At 46.6% G+C, this 19,626-nt stretch overlaps 1 protein-coding gene across 1 annotated transcript in view; it reads left to right on the top strand.

Moving 5' to 3' along the window:
• The window catches only part of LOC129676138 (S-adenosyl-L-methionine-dependent tRNA 4-demethylwyosine synthase TYW1), an 82,172-nt gene extending 71,109 nt beyond the window's left edge, over window positions 1-11,063 (top strand). Inside the window, exons 15-16 of the mRNA XM_055606454.1 lie at window positions 5,308-5,475; window positions 10,531-11,063. Coding sequence (XP_055462429.1) covers window positions 5,308-5,475; window positions 10,531-10,752 — 390 coding nt within the window. The 3' untranslated portion in view covers window positions 10,753-11,063. The remainder of the gene's footprint in view (window positions 1-5,307; window positions 5,476-10,530) is intronic.
• The last annotated feature ends 8,563 nt before the right edge of the window (window positions 11,064-19,626 follow it).

Genomic DNA, 19,626 nt, shown 5'->3' on the forward strand with positions numbered 1-19,626 from the left:
TGTAGATGGAGAGAGCCCCTCCAGCAAGCTGTCCTCTGACTTCCACCTGTGCACACACAGTGAACGCATACATACGTGCATACATGCATCTATACATACATACCAAAGATAGTAGAAACATATATGTTTTTTGGATGGGTTTCAAACGTGGTCCCTATTCGGATACTTTTAGTATTTTATCTTGTTTCATTGACTGAACCAGATTAAGAAGGTTTGTCTTGCTTTTCCTACCTTCTTTGTGTTTTTTTTTTTTTTTTTTTTTTTTTTTTGCTTATGAGGCTGATCAGGGCATGAATCACAGGTTTGGTTTTCAAAATTTTAAACTTTCATTCATTTAAAAAAGACGCACATATGTACATTTGTGATCATCTCCATCCTAACCATGGGTGCTTGCAGAGGTCAGTCAATGACTTGTAGGAGTCAGCTTTCACCTTCCACCTGTGAGTTCCAGGGACCCAGCTCAGCTGGTCAGGCTTGGCGGGAAGTGCCCTTACCTGCGGAGCCCATCTTGCTCATGTTTTGAAACACATATCGACGCACACTTGACATGAATCAGTGCAGCCTTTCAAATGGAATTATCTGTCCCACAGTTAGAACGACAGGAGCTTTTATAGACAGAGGCAGGTCTGGCCCTGTAGTCCAGGCTGGTCTGGAGTCTCCGTCTCCTGCTTCCGCCTGCCAAGTGCTGGGATTTAGGCATCCACTGCCCCACCTGCCTTAAATTAATAATCATTCACGAGGTTTGTTTGAGAATTCAATGGGCTAATCTGTGCCTGGATCGGGTAAATGTTTAGACTGCTTTCCATTAGGCCACTCATAGAAATTTAGTCAGTAGATGCTATCTCTTCGTTACATCGATTTCCTCTTTTCTTTCATTGCTAGTCTGGCAAAATATTTTTTTCTTTTATATTCCTTGTAAATTAGCATGCATTTTAGCCTCATTAGGCTTGAATGGGGCCTTCATTTGTGAGCTAAGAGACTCCCACCCTCATTATCTGCCTGCTCGTTATTAGAAATGTGCTTCGAGTTACAAACACGGGCTGCACTGGAAACTTGAATCGGGGAGCAGGTTTGTAAGGAGGTCTGTGTTGTCGTTCTCTGCTGAGCCCAGGAAGTGGCTGGTAATCACTTGTTGTCAAGTGGAAAAAAAAAAAAAAAACTTTAAAAAAGTCAACCCCTGTGAGCACTAAAACTGTTCACAGGGCTCAAACTGACCACACCCAGAGTCTTCCCCTCACTGCCCCCACACAGGGTAAGGGTCAGGGTCAGGGGACTGCCAGTTACTCGGGCCTGTGGTGTTGCTGTATCAGTTGTTTTTCTTAGGGGCCACTTACAGGAAGGCAGGAATTTTTTTTGGGGGGGGGAGTGCTTATGGTCTTTGGAGATAACCTGTAGTCTGGCTTCATGGGGAAAACATGGTAGTGGGAGGGCAGGGCTGCCCATTCACACCTGGCTGGACCTTTGCTCTGTAGCCCTGGCTGGCCTGGAACGCACTGTGTAGACTAGGCTAGCTCTAAACTCATAGAGCTGTCTCTGTCTTTGGAGTACTGGAATTAAAGATGCATGTCACCATATGCAACCTTTTTTAAAAAATTAAAAATTACATAGTGTGTATATGCATATATGTGATAGCGAGTGTGGAACTCATCTGGAAGTGTGTTTCCTGTGGGAAAAGGGAGCCCCCAAATGAGTTTGATTAAAGTTGCATGCAGGGCCAGGCATGGTGGCACAACGCCTTTAATCCCAGCAGGCTGTCGAGTCTCTGGATCTCTGTGAGCTCAAGGCCAGCCTGGTCTACAAATTGAGTCCAGGACAGCCAAGGCTACACAGAAAAACCCTGTCTCGAAAAAACAAACAAATGAAAAACAAGCTGCATGCAATAGCCAGCTTTGTTGAGAGCATCAGTTTATACTGAAGGTTAAGAAAGGTCACCTGAATAAAGTTCTCACGAGTTCTAGCCACTCGTGGCAGAAACATGTTTTTACAAAGATGCATATAAACAGATATCACCAGCCAGTTGTAATGAATCATCTGAAGTAAACGCACTCCGATCTGCTACACCTGGGAGGGGCACAGTACAAGAACAGTTCTGTGTTTTAGAAGAAACTAAGGTCACAAGACTCTTGCTTTCTTGGCGTTTTTCAAATGAGCACTCAGAATTCCCCTCACATGACTCCATTCTTGGACCCTGTTCCGACAGTAAGGACAAGTTTTGGGAATCAGTTTTCTCCCACCACCTTTGACTTAGGGACAAAACTTGGGTCATCAGGCATGATGACAAAGCACTTTCACCTTCTGCGCCATCTTGGTGGCCTTCCTTTTTCCTTTGTATTTAGTTTGGGCCCTCAGCCCATGGCATGGTAAACCTTTCCAGTAAGGCCTTCACAGGCACACCTCAGGGTCTGTCTTGGAGGCGGTCATAAATCAGGTAGGCTGAAATGAATGCTTGACCCTGTTTAACAGTTGGGTCGTGGTCGCCTGAGGGTAGCCAGCTAGTGCTCCACTGGGGTGCTGCTTTCCCAGCACACAGGAAGCTCTGGCCTTCCCCAGGACCCCATACGCAGGGACTGCTGTGCCATGCCTGTAAACTAGCACGTGGGAGGGAGAGCCGGAGGGGGAGGAGTCTAAGGCCACCGTTGGCTGCATAGTGAAATGTAGCCTGGGCTACAAGAGACAAACACAGAAGGCTTAAATGAAATTCGGCATACAGTCCATCTTCACAGTAAGTCCCCTCTAGCATCTCATGATTTGTTATTGCTGAGTAATAAAATATTAAAATTTCTCTCTCAATCATAGTTATGAACATAAGGTCTTGTCTGTGATCTCTGTGCTTCGGGCCACTTTTAAATATTAACAAGGAGTTCCTTTGAGATAGCTTTTCCACACAGTTTCATAACTGGAATATCATTGGCCGCATTGAAGCCTGACACGCTCTTCCTTGTTTTCATATATTCCAGCTAGTAGCTTTTCCCCAACTTGATATTCCTGATGGTGTCTTGAACTGTGCTACCACTTTCTAAAATCCACCCGAGCTCAGACTAATGAATTCTCCAGATCCCTGAGCAAACACAGGCCATTTCCCCATTTGTTCCAAGGAAATGGAACTGTGGGTGGTTAGCCCTCAGAAGGGCATGTGGGTGCAGTGTCCACAGCACCTGTGAGCAGCCATGTGCAGTGAGCCGTCCTCTGGGCCATCTGCAGTGAGCGGCCGTCTGCATTGAGCCATCATCTACAGTATTGACTTTTCTTTTTAATATGATGCAGTACTTCCTCTTACACTGTGTGTGTGTGTACATTCACAGTGTCTTTCTATGCCCGTAGTGTCTCTGTGTGTAGTGTCTCTGGTGCATATTTGTGTGTGTGTGTGTGTGTGTGTGCGCGCGCGCGCATGAGGGTGTAGTGTCTGTATTTGAATCTGTGTGTATACATGTGCTGTGTCTCTGTAGTGTCTGTATATGTAGTATTTGTGTATTCAGTGCCTCTGTCTGGGGTGTGCATAGTATCTATCTGATGCATATTTCTCTCAGTGTGTATGTGTGTAGTATGTGTGATACATGTCTGTTTGGATCTGTGTGTGTATGTATGTGGTGTATGTGTCTTGTGTGTTTGAATCTCTGTGCCTGTGTCTGTGTGTGTGTTTGGGGCAGGACTTGTAAGCAGTGCACATGCCCTTCTGTTTCGGTTGCTGCTCGTGTCTAGAATATTGAAGCTAGCTGTAGAGGAAGTCCAGTTCTGAGCTGGTCATGGTGGCTGTGGCTGCAATCCCAGCACTCAGGAGGTGCAGTCGGGTCATTAGGAGCCCAAGCTCCTCAGGCTATGTGGGGTCAGGATGACGTGCGACCGTGGGAGCCAGCCTGGAGCAAGAGTGAGGTCTAGGCGTGTCCAGACCCCCCAAATCCCATCTTGATTGCAGCAGAAGGCTGTTTCCTGGGCACTTACTGCCAACCAGGGTCCTACACGGCACCCACCTCACGGGCTACACTTCCCTCCCTCCAGTCCAGCTCGGTGCAGAAGGAGCCCGATCCCCCGGGGGGAGCAGACAAGGCAGCAGGGTTACAGACTGACTTTGAGGCTGGCCTGGGATACGTGAAGATCGCAAAAACAAGACAAAAGGGTTTGCTCTGGAGATGCATGAAGATATACCTTCTTCTTAGAGAAGGAATCATTTCCCACTCTGCAGGTTACCAAGTAGAAGACTGAGGGAACGTAGGAATTGTCTGGGTTCACTGGGAGGGGTCAAGAATTAGGAGCTAATCATCTTACGACAGTTGTATTTAGAAATTTCCATGTTGGTAAAATGAGTGAGGCTTTCATAAATCCATAAATGCTTCTCCTTTGGTGTGATAGTCTATTTTTTTTTATTTTTAATTCTTTTATTTTTGATATTATAAGTATAATTGTATCATTTCCTTTTCCATTTCCTCCCTACAAGCGCTCACATATACCCTTCCTTGTTCACTTTCAAACTGATGGCCTCTTCATGTCATTAATCGTTGCATGAATATAAATGAATACATATATATCTTAAATATGACCTGCTTAGTCTATATAATATATAATACTTTATTTTTATAAATTTACACCCTGTGTAGCTAGAGAGATGGCTTTTGCTGCTCGTGCAGAAGACCCGAATTCAGTTCCTAGCACCCATGTTGGGTGGTTCATGACTGTTTGTAGCTCCCTCAGGGCATCCAATGCCCTTTTCTGGCTTCCACAAGTGCCAAGCATGCATGTGGTGCATAATACATAATACATAAATACATGCAGGCAAATGCTCCAATGCAGGAGATATGTATAAATGCTTTTTAAAAATCATCCTCAAAGTGTATCACAAGTTTGGTACAGTGATACACCCTATAATCCCAGGCCTAGGACGGAGGCAGGAGGATGACTACAAATTCTGGGTGTCCCCAGCCTGGGCCACATAGACAGACTGTCTCTGAAAAAGTAATTATCTCCTTATAGCGTTTCAGTGGGATCTGTATAATTGCGCTTCTCATAGCTGTGAGAAGATACAAAAGCAATAAAGGAGGAAAGGCTCACAGTCTCGGTGGTGGCAGGAGCGTGAGGCTGCTGGACAAGGCATCCACAGCTGGGGAGCAGAGGAACCCCGCCTTGGTCCCGCCCACTGGCCGAAGGTCTCACCCCAGTTAACCCTTCCTGGAGACGTTCTCATAGCCGTGTCCAGTGCTGTGTCTCCTCGCTGATCTCAAGTCCAGTCAAGTTGCTACTGAAATGCGGCCGCCACAAGCTGTCCTCCACGGAAAGGTCTGTAACTAACAACCCCTGACACTGTCCTTCCCACAGGGCGTGACCTATTGTGGCGAGAGTGCAGCCAGCAACCTCACCATGGCCAACGTGCCTTGGCATGAGGAAGTTGTTCGCTTTGTCCGGGAGCTGGTTGCTCTGCTTCCTGACTATGAAATTGCGTGTGAACATGAGCACTCCAACTGCCTCCTGATTGCACACAAAAAGGTAAGGCGTGAGCTTCTGCCCCACCTCTCTCCCCTTTCTTGTTCCCTCTCTGTTCCCCCTCACGTGATCACAGTGGATGTCCACGTGTCCACTGTCTTTCCTAATATAAGCATTAAGAAAGCCCTGAACAAAATAGAGAGCACTGTTCCATTGTTTGCGTTTAAACATTTTGTTTAAAGCTTTTTGTTGAAAGATTGACTTTTATTTTTAGTTATGTATGCGCATGTCTGTGTATGTGGTTTGTGCATGCGAGTGCAGTACCCACGGAGGCCTGAAGAGGGTGTCATCTCCTAGAGTGGAGTTACAGGTGGCTCTCTGTCTGGGCTCACAACTGGATGAATCACCATAAACCAGCAAGTTTAGAGACTTCAAACACAAATAATGTGGGGCCAGAGGATGGCTCAGTGGAGAAAGCACTTGTCACTAGGCTCTTGGGACCCACAGGGAGGAGGAAGAGAACTGATGTAATTCTCCGAGCTCCACCCATGAGCACCCCCTCCCAAAGAATAATCGCAGTATGGATTTTAAAGTATTATAATATTAGTGAAAATAAAGGAAATACGATCTTAGGCCAGGTGCTGGGATTTGGGTTGTGGGCTTAGCCCACAGCTAATGTGTCATTTTGTGTAGTTTCCTTTAGAACACTTTTTTGTAATAATGACCCCATGTTGTCATTTTCTTTGGTGAAAGGTGAGAAAATAGCTAGACGGGGTTGATTTTTTTCCTCATGGCAGGTGCTAATGCCTTCGCATCTGGCCTCCGTGGCTGGTCCTGTGTAGAGCAGCCTGACCGTTTAGTCAGGACTGTGTCTCACAACACTGTGTCACAGGATCACCCATGACCTTTTGAGTGTGTTTATCATTCTGCATAGATTGGCCTCTTCCCTTCGTGTGGGGGGTGAGGAGTCCCTGAAGGCAGATGACCCCGTGTCTCAGGATGCTCCCCTCACGTCTTGAGATCTGTGCTTCACTGCCCTGTTGACACAGCTGTCTTCGGGCATCGTTGTGTCAGTCATGCCAAATGCTGCCCTTTAGCTTCTGCTTTTTTCATGAAGCAGTTTGACTTTCCTCGGCTACTTTTGCCTCAGCTTGTCTTGAGTCACGTAGACATTCAGTTTGATCCCTGAGGCCTGGTGGCTCAGCATTTAACCTCAGACTGTGGGTGGAATTTTGTGTCCCCCATACCCCAAATTCATTTGTGCTGAGTTTCTAATTCCTCAGTGTGACTGTAGTTAAAGATGGCTTCTAAGGGTTGGATGAAGTTAGGAAACAGGGCCCTGATCTGATGTGGCAGCATCCTCACAAGGAGACACCAGGCAGCCCGAATGGAGGGAGAGGAAGCCCATGTTGACCCACTGAGAAGGCGTTCCTGCACAGCCAAAGATAGCCCTGCCCAGAGAGCAGACCCCCAGGGGCCTGAGCATGGCTTAGGCCTCCAGCCCTCTGTTCCTGAGCTGCCTGGGCTGAGGGCCCTTGGCCCAGTGACCCAAGCCCCCTAGTGCATCCGTGGCATGTCACATCAGCTTGGTCCTCCCGTTGTGTCCTTAGAGACTGGGAATCAGAATTGTCCTTGGTCACTTTTAGCTTCCAATAGCCCTATCTCTGCAAGTGGTTTCTTCCACTCCGGACCAGAGTACAGTTTTGGAAGATGGTTAGCATGGCTTCCAGTGCCCAAGTTTGCAAACTGCCTCTGGGAATTGCAGATGAGATGCATTGCAAATGGGTTGTTGTGTTTTGTTTTTGTTTTGTTTTGTTTTTTTTTGAGAGAGGGAGTGTGAGTGTGTGTGTATATACAGAGGCTCAACTCTAAAATGCATATTTTTTAAATGTAGGTAGGCTAGGCTAAAAAAAAAAAATTGAGTTTATGGTTCTAATCCAATGGTTCTCAACCATTGTGACCCTTTGATACAGATCCTCAGGTTGTGGTGACCCCAACCATAAAACTTTTCATTGTTACTTCATAACTGTCATTTTGATGCTGTTATGAATCATAATGTAAATATCTGATACGCACGATATCTGATATGTGACCCCTGTGAAAGGGTTGTTAGACCCCCAATCTAAGAGATCCTTTTGTCTCTCTGAGGCTATTCATGACAAGGAATCCTTTATTTCTTATTTTTTGTCTGCTTAAAAAAAGATTTTTACATATGTATGTATGTATGTATGTATGTATGTGTAGTTAATGTGCACGAGGGGGCAGGTGCCCCTGGAGAAGCTGGAGTTACAAGTGGTTCTAAGCTGCCCCACATGGGTGCTGGTTGCCAAACTTGGGCCCTCTGCAAGAGGAGCAAGTGCTTTTAACTACTGAGCCATCTCTCCAGCTGCACCCTTCGCTCCTGTTTATGGAGACGGGGTCTCACATGGCCATGGAGGCCTGAAATTGAAATTCACTATGTAGCTGAGGATGACCTTGAACTTCTGCCTCTAGCTCCTGAGTGCTGGGGTTACATGTGTGCACCATCATGCCTGGCTAGAAAGAGCTCTCTGTCCTGGGACTGGAGAACACTTGTGTGCAGTGAGTCTGGGAAAGGAGTGAAGATGGGAGTTTAGGTCATAGCCTGTACAATGCAGGATGCTTTGGGCAGCATTTCAAAGAATGGACCTCAAGAGGTAGGCCTCCTAATTCATCAACAGACTAATTAAGCTTTTACATACATTTGGCCCTGTCTCCTAAAAGCTCTTAGCTGTTTAACATAGACCACAGCCATTTAACTCATCAAGTAGTTCATCAGCTATACCCTACCTCCAGGAAACTACGTGGTTTTTATTTTCAATACTTCTTAGCTGGACCTGGAAACTGCCACTTCCATTGGTTCATAGAATTAATTATGCTTTTGTTGTTTTTTCAAAGATCTATTTGAATTTGTATGTGTGTGGGGGGGGGGAGTGCTTGATAGTGCTTGATAAGTGCTCTGAGATCAGAGGGGGGTGTCAGGTTTCCCAGGGCTAGAGTTATAGGTGGTTGTGAGCCACCTGTTCTGGGACCTGAACTTGTGGCCTCTGCATAAGCAGTGTGTTGTCTTAACCGAATCCAGCCCTGCTGGAGATGAGACAGCCTGACTTTGAACTTTTGTTCCTCCTGCCTCAGTCTTCCTAGTGTCGGGACAGAAACACTTGTCTATCCGAGCGAGTCACCTGTCAACATTAGCTTTACGCAAGCGAATGCCAGATAGAGGTTTTGAGTGAAAAGTCCTCACCGCAAAGCAAGCTTCCTCCACCCCTCCTCGGCTGCTTTTGTGTTCTCTTCATTCCCAGCCATTATTCCACAGTGACTTTTGAGAAGCAATTTACTTAAGAGAGTACAAATTGGATTATTCCCCATTATTGAATTGAAATTCTTAACGAGCCTTTCTGCTAATGAGATATTGTATGCACGTTAAGATGCAAAGGCTAGCTTGAGTCATTTAGCAGCTTAGAATTAGAAGCCATTGATTAAGGCTTTACTCAAGCAAAGTTTAGCAATAAAAAGCCGTCCACATGTTCTGCAAGCAGAGCCATGAGAATACACACCAGCTGAAAAGCAGGCACAGCAGGAAGAGCTAGAGGCAGCTTGATCGTGAACTCGTGGTGACACCCGAGCAGAGCTCTCTGCCACTGCAGTCACCTCGCTCCAGGAAAACCTGACTGCCATTTCAGGAGTAGCCTCCCTCCCTTTTCAGAAACACAGCCTCCGACCCTACCCGCCATTTATATAAGCTGTCCTTTTTCTTTCTTTTTTGTTAAGGCTTTATTCTTTTATTTTGTTTTTTGAGATTATAATGTAATTCCTCTTCTCTTTTTTTCCTCCAAACCTTCCCATATACCCCTCCTTGTATTCTTTCAAATTTATGGTCTTTTTTTTTAAATAATTGTTGTTACATGCCTATATGTTTATAATGTATATGTATATATGTATATATACACATATATATAGTATACATTATATATGTATTCTTAAATACAACCTACTCTGACCTCTGGCCTTTCTGCCTCAGTCTCCCAGGGCCTGATACTCCAGGGCCTCTATGTCCAGCTCAGAAAATAGTCCTTATTAACAGCTGGGCCGTCTGTGTGTGGTATGGAGCAGTCTTCAGGGATATAAGCTTATGAAAGTTTATAGGAATAGGAAAACTAGGCCGATTAGCAGTTTAAAATTTGGGGTGTGTGTGTGTTGAATGGGTCACATGTAGCTCAGGCTGCCCTGAACTTGCTGTATAGTCCAGGCTGACCTTGACTTTCCAGTCATCATGATTGTACCTCTTGAATGCTGGGATTGCGGGTGTACAGTACCATGTCCAGTTTGTATGATGCTGGGAACAGAACCCAAAGCTTCGTACATGTTTTGGGAGCCCTCTCCCAGCAGAGCCACATTCTTGACCCTCTCACTGGGGACTTTTGGACATTTATTTGATCTTTGGAAAAAAAACCACACACAGGCATATTTGCCCATGTGGGTCAGAAGGCATTGAATCTGCTGGGGCTGGAGTTACAGGAAGGTGTGAGCTGCCCAACACAGTGCTGGGAACGAACTCTTAAGTCTTCTGAGAAAACAGTACATGCTCTTTACTACTGAGCCATCTCTCCAGTTCCAGACTAAGCTGTGTGTCTTAGTCAGGGTTTCTATTTCTGTGTTGAAAGACTGTGACCAAAAGCAACTTGGAGAGGAAAGGGTTTTGTTTTTGTTTTTGTTTTTCAATGTGCTGTTTGTAGTCAGTCTGTCACTGAAGGAAGTCAGGGCAGGAACTCAAGGCAGGAGCCTGGAGGCAGGAGCTGATGCAGAGGCATGGAGGGGTGCTGCTCACTGGCTTGCTCCTCGAGGCTTGCTCACTCAGCCTGCTGTCTTATACCACCCAGACCACCAGCCCATGGTGAGCTGGGCACTGCAGTCACCTCACATCAAGCATCAGTTAAGAAAATGCACCACAGAACTGCCTGGGGCATTTTCTCACTTCAGGGTCTCTCTTCCAAAATGATTCTAGCTTGTGCCAAGTTGTCGTAAAACTAGCCAGCCCCGGACTGGAAATTTTCTCTTTACACACAGTTGCACTTCTGATCTGACGACTTTTCTTTGCAGTTTAAAGTTGATGGCGAGTGGTGGACATGGATCGATTACAGCCGCTTCCAGGAGCTGGTCCGGCAGTACGAAGAGAGTGGGGGCTCCAGGACTTTCACGGCGAGGGATTATATGGCCAGAACCCCGCAGTGGGCGCTGTTCGGTGCCAGGGAAAGAGGCTTTGATCCCAAGGACACAAGATACCAGAGGAAGAACAAAGCGAAGGACATTTCCGGATGTTGAGCTCATCTGAGTTAAAAATCTCCAAAGACAAAAGCTGCCTGGCCCCAGAAGGTCCCCATCACTGTCCCCAGGACTCCATAGCTGTTATCTCAGAGTCTGACCTCATCAGGAGCACCCGCCACTAAGGGCTGGACGCCTGGCTCAAGGCTTCTTATCAGAACACAGGCCCTTTTCTGAGTTCATTTCTGAGACAGTGAAGGCGACAGTCACCTTTGGATTTTCAGTAGTTTTGAATCTTATTTTAGTAATTTTCCTAAGTGCTATCCCTGAGTGTTACACAGGGAATAAACTATCTTTGCTCTTCTTCCCGAGTTACTGGCTTTCCCTTACTCATTTTCTTTAGATCTGTTCTGCTTAAGTGGTACAGATGGAATCCACTCACAGCAGTGCTTCTGCCTCAGCCTACTGAGAACTGAGCTTAGGGGCCAGCGCCACAGGCAGGCTCTTTGTAGAGTGATCGCTTAGTTATTTAGCTTACAGTGCCCTGCATCAAACTGTTCTCTCCTTCCAAGGTAAGGACTCTGTTCCTTTCCTCAATCTTAAAGAGTCACACCTCCTGAAAAGAATTGTTCCCAGCTTTCAAAGGGGTGTGTGTGTGTGTGTACAAATAAGTGCAGTGTCCATTGAGGCCGGCATATGGTGTCAGATCCTCTGGAGCTGGAGTTGCAGGTGGTTGTGAGGGGGCAGCATGGGTGCGGGGAAGAAATTCAGGCTCTCTGGAGGAACAGCAACGCTCTTAACTGCTGAACTAGCCCTCCAGCCCCAAGGGCTTTATTTATTTTCCAAATATCTTAAGATATTATGTCAATCACCTTAAACTTTTGCATATTCACAACTTCTGTGGGAATTGTTTTAGACCTGGAGCTGGCCTGGGTTTCATTCTGTCCCAGGCGGATTACCAGAGCAGGTAACATGGGGCAGACGGGAGTCCATGCCCCTTCCGAAGAGAGGTTGCCACTCAGTGCGCTGTCAGCAGTTCAGCAAACCTGCGGAGAATGAGGTTTCCCCTTGTCTTTCGTTCTGTGTTTGCAACACACACATACACACAAACATGCACACATTCACGCATTGTCTTTCTGTGTTTGCGTGACACAGGCACATACATACACATCTCTGTCTCTGCCCTCATTGCTATGCACAGTCTGTCCTTTAAAGGACCAAGTTTTCTGTCCCCCCCCCCTTCATTTCCTGAGACAGGGTCTCATGTATCCCAGGCAGGCCCCAGATTCTGCTTTGTAGCTGAGGGTGGTTTTGAACTTCTGACTCTCCTGCTTCTGACTCCTGAGTGCTGGAATTGCCAATGACTGTGCCATGCTTCAAGCTTTTTTTTTTTTTTTTTAAACCAGAAACATCTTAGTCAGTTTTCTTTATGCAAGTAATTGAAGTTATTTTAAAATTCTTTTATCTATAAAACTTAATAATCTTTCCTAAAGACCCAGGGCACAGTTATTCTTTTATGTCCTCAGATTGAAGATTCTTCTGTTCTTTGAGCATTAAGTCCTATCAGACCCCTCCCCAGACGCTCCAGGGCCCGCTAGCCTGTCTCAAGATGGAGGATGAGGACTGAAGCCAGGGTTCCCTCTGACCTTCACACTTACACTGCATCACAGGTACGCCCTCAGTCACACATGTAGACACAGGCACGTGTACACGTGTTCACAGACATGTAAAAAAGTAGGGGCTGTGTTGGGAAGTGGCTCAGTAGGTGAGAGTATATGCTGCTCTTGCAGAAGACCTGGGTTCAGTTCCTAGGACTCATTGGGGAAATCATAACCACGCACAGCTCCAGTGCCCCGGGATCTGCCGCCATCTTCTGGCTGCTGGGGGTCCTTCATGCACATAGTGGACTTAAACTCACGTAGGCCCGAGTCCACACGAGGAAATCTTTAAAAAAGTAGGGGCAGGAAGAAATGGCTGAGCTGCTTAAGGCGCTTGTGCCCAAGCCTGATGACCCAAGTGGGTTCGTCTGTGGTGGAAGGAGAGGACCGACTCCAGCAAGCTGTGCAGTGCATACACACGCATCCACAGACACCCAACATAAATATTGACAGAATTTGAGAGGCTACACATCTAAATGAAGGAGATAGGTATAATCGGCTGTGCTGGGGGCTTGGATTTAGGTTGCCATGGCATGTTACCTGCGTTTTTATAGTCACGGGACAAAGGTGACATCATACATACATGTGTTCACCGGTTACCCCGGAAGGGTCAGCGGGTTCGACTGGTGACACAAGAGTGGGGAAGTCTTCCCAGATTTCACATGCTGTGCTGTGTTATGATGGGGAGAAGGCAGGAGTCCCCTACCCTGGGTATGTCTTGAGAAGGTTTTCTGCCAGGAGATTGTTAGGTAAGAGATGGGCGTTAAGGTCACTGGCTGTTACGGGGCCGGAGAGAGCACAGTTGATCCTCGGTGAGTACGTACGGCGTCCCACCCAGGCTTCCCACATGCCTTTCAGCCAAGGTCAGGCTGTCTGCGGGACCCCTGGCATCAGAGCGCTGGCTCCAGACAGCCTCGGTTCACTAACGTGTACCGTTTGGTGTGTGTGTGTTGTATGTACATGCAGGTATGCAGGTGTGCTCACCCCTGTACACGCAGAGTCCAGAGGAGGACCACTCTGTCACTTTCAACCCTGTTTCCTTGAGAGGGTGTCTCTTACGAAGCCTGGAGCCAGGCTGGTGTCCAGCAAGCCCCATCTTCACCCCATACCCAGCGTTGGGGTTGCAGGCACACGTGTGAATGCCCAGCTTCTTACCTGGCGTCTGGGCGTTCAAACTCAGGTCCCTACGCCGTGTAACCAGTGCTCTTACCCACTGAGCCGCCTCCCAACCCCTATTCTCTGTTGCTTTATTTTTGATACAAGGTCTCATAAGCCATCCAGGCTGTCCAATCTATGGTAGACTTCCTGCCTCTGCCTCCTGAGGGCTGGGATTACTGGTATGCATTCAATCAAGCCATTAAATACAGACACTCCCTCGAGTGCACACACACAAAGGTAAACTTAATAAGAAAACATTAGGTTAGAGAGATGGCTCAGTGACCAAGAGAACTGATTTGAGCTTACATTTCTAGAGGGATGAAAGTCCATAGTGTCAGGGAAGCATGGCAGCAACAAGCATGGCAGCTGGAGCAGGAAGCTTGTTGAATCTCAAAGCTTGTCCCCAGAAGCATGCTTTTTCCAGCAAGGCTCCACCACCTAGACCTTCCTCAAACAGCACAGAGTGCGGACATAGAAATACATGCTGGTAAAACACCCATGAGCATAAAAATAAAGATAAAAACAAAAAACAACCCCAAAACCAAAACAGCTACCCCAACTAGGGAATAAGTGTTCAAGTGCCCAAGACTATGGGGACATTTCTTGAACCACTACAGTTGCTGCGGGTTTGTTGAGGATTGTCTGTCTCAGGGGATGAGGTTGGGAGTGACAGCACAGGACACCCAGTGTCTTCGTCTGGCCTCTGTACACACGAATGTGGATCCCTTACACACGCACACATACACCCCCACACCCCCACCACAGAGAAAGAATGGGGGGGGGCAGAAGAGCCAGCCAAGCCTAGAGAGTGTAATGGTTGATGACTCATGGGAGGTGGATGCCAGGCCTGGGCCCTCAAAACAATTATGCAAAAGAACAATTTGATCTGATTTGCATTTTAATAAGATCGCCGGAGCTGCATGTTTTAAATGGCTTGGAGAGGGCAAGAAAAAGATACGAGTTGGTAAGCATTTTCATATGACCCACTAGAAGTGATGGCCCCCGGGGTGTGCCCGTGTCTGTCTGTTTGGGGCATGGTATTTTCGCTAGTGGGCTGTAGAGCTGTGGATGGATTTCCGAGAGATCTAGGAGGTGATGCTTAAAATGGATGCAGCTGCACCATGACCTGTCCTGAGAATGGGAGAGGTGATGGTAGTACTTGGAGGCCTCTCAAAGGTGAAGGTCAGAGAGGACACTCAGAAAAGTATGAAGAGAACCTATGGGGAGACACAAATATGTCAATCATCATGATGGGGATTACCATCAAAACCTAAGGAAGGGGCCTGGAGAGATGGCTCAGCAGTTAAGTGCCCAAACTGCTCTTGGAGAGCTACTCCTGGTAGCTCACAGTCACCTGTAACTCCAGTTCTAGAGAACCTGAGGTCCTTTTTTGGAATCCATGGGCAACTGTACTCAGACACACAGATACGCATAATAAAAATATTAAAACACAAATGACGAAGGTTGATGTCTCCTAAGCAGCGAGTGTAACACGAGAGCAGAGATACCAGGCCTTGATGAGAAGCAGCACAGGAAATGGGATTACCAGGAAATGAGGTCGGAGGGACACACCTTTCAGCTGCTGGACCTCAGCAAGGAGGGTGACTGGACATGCAAAGTGAATTCCTCAAGGACGCCTGAGTGCATGAGCAGTGGAGGCTAGGGGACTGCCTCAGCTGCTGTTCCTCAAGTGCCATCTCTGCCACTGAGCCACATTCACAACCCTCAACGGAGAATTCCAGGCAGGTGCTCTACCACAGAGCCACACCCAGGACCTCACTGGGGGATTCTAAGAAGGGGCTCTACCATTAACTAACCTCTCCTTCTAGCCCTGTGATTTGATTTGTAGTGAAAAAGTTAGACATTTTGCAAAGATCATCGCTACTCCCTGACCTTGTGGGCAACTCTCCTGGGATCCCCTTTTCAGCCTGATCCAGTGACTGAACCCTGTTTCTCATTTTTCGATCTTTTTATCCTGGGGAAGAGGGTGCAGGTGACATTTTGTTCTTGTCGCTGGCCTGTCTGGGTCTGTCTGTGGCTAATGCAGAGTGTGGGCCATTAGACAGAGTCTTTCATAGCTCTTTGTTTAAAAGCCTATTATTTTAATTTCCAAACCTTTTAGGGGAGACAGAGCAGCAGCTCCAGCCCCATGCTTTGTCTGCCTCCCGATTATGACAATCCGTGACTCAGAGTCACAAACTGACCATTCCTTTGGCTACCACATCCTGTCCCACTCTGCCTGATGTCCCCTCCAATAGAGTCAGCTTGCTGTTCCCGAGGGACAGGAAATGCTGATGTAATGGCTTCTATTACTGATATTGCCTTGGTAGTCAGGGGTGCCAAGGTTGTCTGCAGGAAGAGAAGGGAAGGGAAGAGCTGAAACTTCCTTAAAGCAACTTCACATCTCAGTGGGCTCCGCTTACCTGAGCTAAATGTGTTAAATTCAGTGGGAAAAATCAGAAAATATCGCCCCCATCACATCATTCAAACACATCTAGATACAAAACAAAGAAAGTGTTTACATCATTTAAACACTTTGCCTCATTAATGAGCCACTGTTGCCAGTTCCTCCACCACTCTCCTTCTACAAGGAAAAAGCTTTCAGAGTCTCCATGAGCCCTGACTCTGTGTCTCACATGCTTAGATGGCTTCCAAAACAACTGGAAATGTCTCTCTTAACTAAAGGAAACCCATTTCCTACTTTGTTTTTGGAGGTCCTGAGGTTGAAATCCAGAGCCTGTGTACAAGACTTATGTGTGGTATTGCAGTTTATTGGTTTAAAATATTTGACTCCTGCCTTAGTCAGCATTCCGTTACTATAACAAATACTTGATACAATTAGTTTATGAGGAAGAAAGGTTTGTTTGGGCTCACACTTTTGGAGGGCTCAGTTGGCAGTCATTTAACATTAACCCATGATGGGGCAGAACATCATGAAGGACCCATGATGAGGCAGAACATCATGGCAGGAGGGCAGGAGGCAGCAAAACCAATGACTTTTAAGTTCTTCAGGTCATTTTTAAGTTGCTACCACCTTCCAATATTGCCATGTAAAGGATGAAGACTCAAGGAACACATTAGCATATTTGAAGTGTTGTGGGTGAAACACAGAAACAAATGAAGGCTCTTGTTTCAAGAACATCAGCCCATCCATGTCAGGGAAGGCATGGCAAAGCAACTCCGCTTATGGTGTCATGTCATGGAAGCTGTTCACATCATGGTGGATCAGGACAGGGAGAGAGAATCAGGAACCATGGAGTTCATATAACCTTCCGAGATCATTTCTCCTTCCACCCAGTGGCCCCCTTTGCCCCAGTTGGGCTCACTTCCTAAAAGCTTCACAGCCTCCCAAAACAGCGCCACCTGCTGGGGAATGAGTGAGTAAACTATGAGCCTGTGAGGTTATCTCATTTTCAAACGATCACGGAGGACACTGAAGATCTAACCTGTAACACCTATCTCAGCATCGCAGACGGAAGTCCCTGACTTCAAGATGGCATCTTCATCAACTTCTCTTGGAGCCCATCTTTGGGGGAGCTTCTACAGATGCACTGTAAGCTATGGACAGAAGGATGAATGCAGGCATCACCCTGGCAAGCTCACAGAGGAGCAGATCCCTACCCACCTCTCTTCATTAGTGTCCTTTCTCCCATTCAGCCAGTTGTGAGGCCACTAACATCTCCTGGGCAGTCGGGAATGGATTCATGTATGAAAACAAAAACAAACATTTCTTTAAAAAAATAAGGCAGAGGTAACTTGCCGTGTAGATTACTGATGGTCCTTATCAGAATGCTGTGGTGTCTCTTTTAGTCTTGAAAAGCTCTAAATGGTTTTCTGGGTTTGATCAGAACTAACATATTCTTTGAAGATATACGACCTTTTGCAGTGAGAGCATTTCTGAATGAGTCAGAACACTCCTATCACACTTTTCTTCCAGTCGATTCAGACTATTTCAGTGTTTTTTTTCCCTAATATGTGGGGTCAGTAGGTCACATCTCTCTCCTTGTCCCTCCTGTGTATGTATGCGTGTGGGTGTGTGTGTTTGTGTGTACAGGCGCACGTGCTCATGTATGTGAGTGCTGTAGAGTTGTGGAGTCTAGAGGACAACCTTGGCTGTCATCTGTCAGGCTCCATCCAATATACATGTACATGTACATGTATGTATAGAAAGAGAGAGGAGAGAGGCACTGCTACTCTTCCAGAGGACCCAGGTTTGGTTCCCAGCTCCCCCTTGTCTATAACTCCCCTTCCAGGGTATCTGTTACCCTCCTCTAAAGGCAAAATCTCCTTATAAATAAAGTAAAAACACCCAGTTCTTTAAAATACTGAAACTGTTGTATTAGATTTACTCATTTAGTGTGTGTGTGTGTGTGTGTGTGTGTCGGGGTGTGCACACGCATGCATGCGTGAAGGCATGCACATGCCATGGCACGCCCGTGGTGGTCAGAGGACAACTTGCGGGAGTTGGCTCTGTTCTTCCACTGTGTTGGTTCTGGGGATTGAACTCAGATTGTCAGGACTGGTGGTTTATACCTTTACCCGCTGACCACCCCCACTCCCCCATCACTTTCTCCCTTTTTATTTTTCACCTTATTTTTTGAGACAGGCTTTCCCAGCTGTCTGGAACTCACTGAGAAGGCTGAGCTAACTGGCCAGTGAGCCCCAGGAGCTGCCTGCCTCAGCTTCCCCGCGCTGGGGTTATAAGCACACACCACCATGCCTGGCTTTTGTTTTACTCTTCACGCAGGAATTGAACTCAGGTCCTCATGATTGCTAGGTGAGCACTTCCCTGAGTCATATTCCCCAGCCTTCTTCTTGGTACTTTTAATGTGTCAATTCTTTATATTTTTGGCCCCCGATATCCAAAGCCCCTTTTTGACCAATTGCTGTAGCGTCTTTCCTGACACCTTGTAGGGACCTGCACACTTTCTCCTTGTCCCTCTCTTGTGAACTTGGCTGTCCGGTTCATTGTGGACAATGGTGTGTGAGTTCAAAGTGCGCTTCAGTCAGCAACTCCCACACACACACTCATTCACACAAGCACTTGTAAGCATTGAACCGTGACTTTAGATGCCTCAAAGACTGTAGCATCCTAACCCTGGGATCAAATGTACCGGAGCAGCGACTTAAGCGAGGACAGGTTTCAGTTAGCACATGCTTCCAGAGGTCAGTCCACAGTTCTTGACTGTGTGGTGGCTGAGCCCCTGTGAGGCGGGACTTCACGACACTGGGAATGCAGAGTCGTCAGAGGAGGGAGCCAGGGTGAAGCAGAGCCCCTGTGATAGGCTGGTTCCATGTTTCTGGCCTTGTGGTAAGAGTAGCACATCACGGTGGACCAGACTGCAGCAACAGCTGGCCTTGTTTCCTTGGTGTCCTCCATCCCCTCTGGCTCTTACAACCTCCTCTTCCGAGAGGTTTCCTGAAGCCTTGGGGGAGGGGCTTGGACTGCCGCTATGCTTTGATTTTAAATTAAGAGAATATATGTATAATTGTCAGTAGAGAGATGATTGTCTGATTTATGGGCTTATGTATGTACCTAGTATTCTTTACATGTATGGGCCTACTAGAACTGGAAAGTACGTCAGGGTCTAACAGATATGTTGTCCGGACATGTGGCCCGGTGGAAGAGTGCTTGCCTAGCTTATACAGAGGCCTGGGTTCCACCCCCAACACCGCAAAACTAAGAGGTAACTGATGATTGTTCAGTGGTCAGTTATTTAAGAAATTGTACTCTGTACATTGCATTAGTTAAAAACTATGTGTTTAATATGTTTGTGTGTGCATGAACATGCCATGATGTACATGTGCAAATCAACTAGTTCCCTCCTTCCATCATGTGGTTCTTAGCGATCAAGTTCAGGTTGTCAGGTGCCTTCCCCACTGAGCCACCTTCCTGATCCTTGTTCCAGATTTCAGCCTGAAGATTTTCTGAAGACTCTAAAACCACCACTTCTACCACATGTATGTGAATGTAATGTAAAAACACCCTCAGAAACACATCAAAGGAAATGTAATATTCACTTAAAAATATATGTGCATGAATTCTATCTTTATCTTTCTATCTATCTTATCTATCTATCTATCTATCTATCTATCTATCTATCTATCTATCTATCTA

This window comes from Psammomys obesus, unplaced genomic scaffold (assembly GCF_907164565.1).
Source record: "Psammomys obesus unplaced genomic scaffold, mPsaObe1.curated_primary_1811, whole genome shotgun sequence".
NCBI classification, from domain to species: Eukaryota; Metazoa; Chordata; class Mammalia; order Rodentia; family Muridae; genus Psammomys; species Psammomys obesus.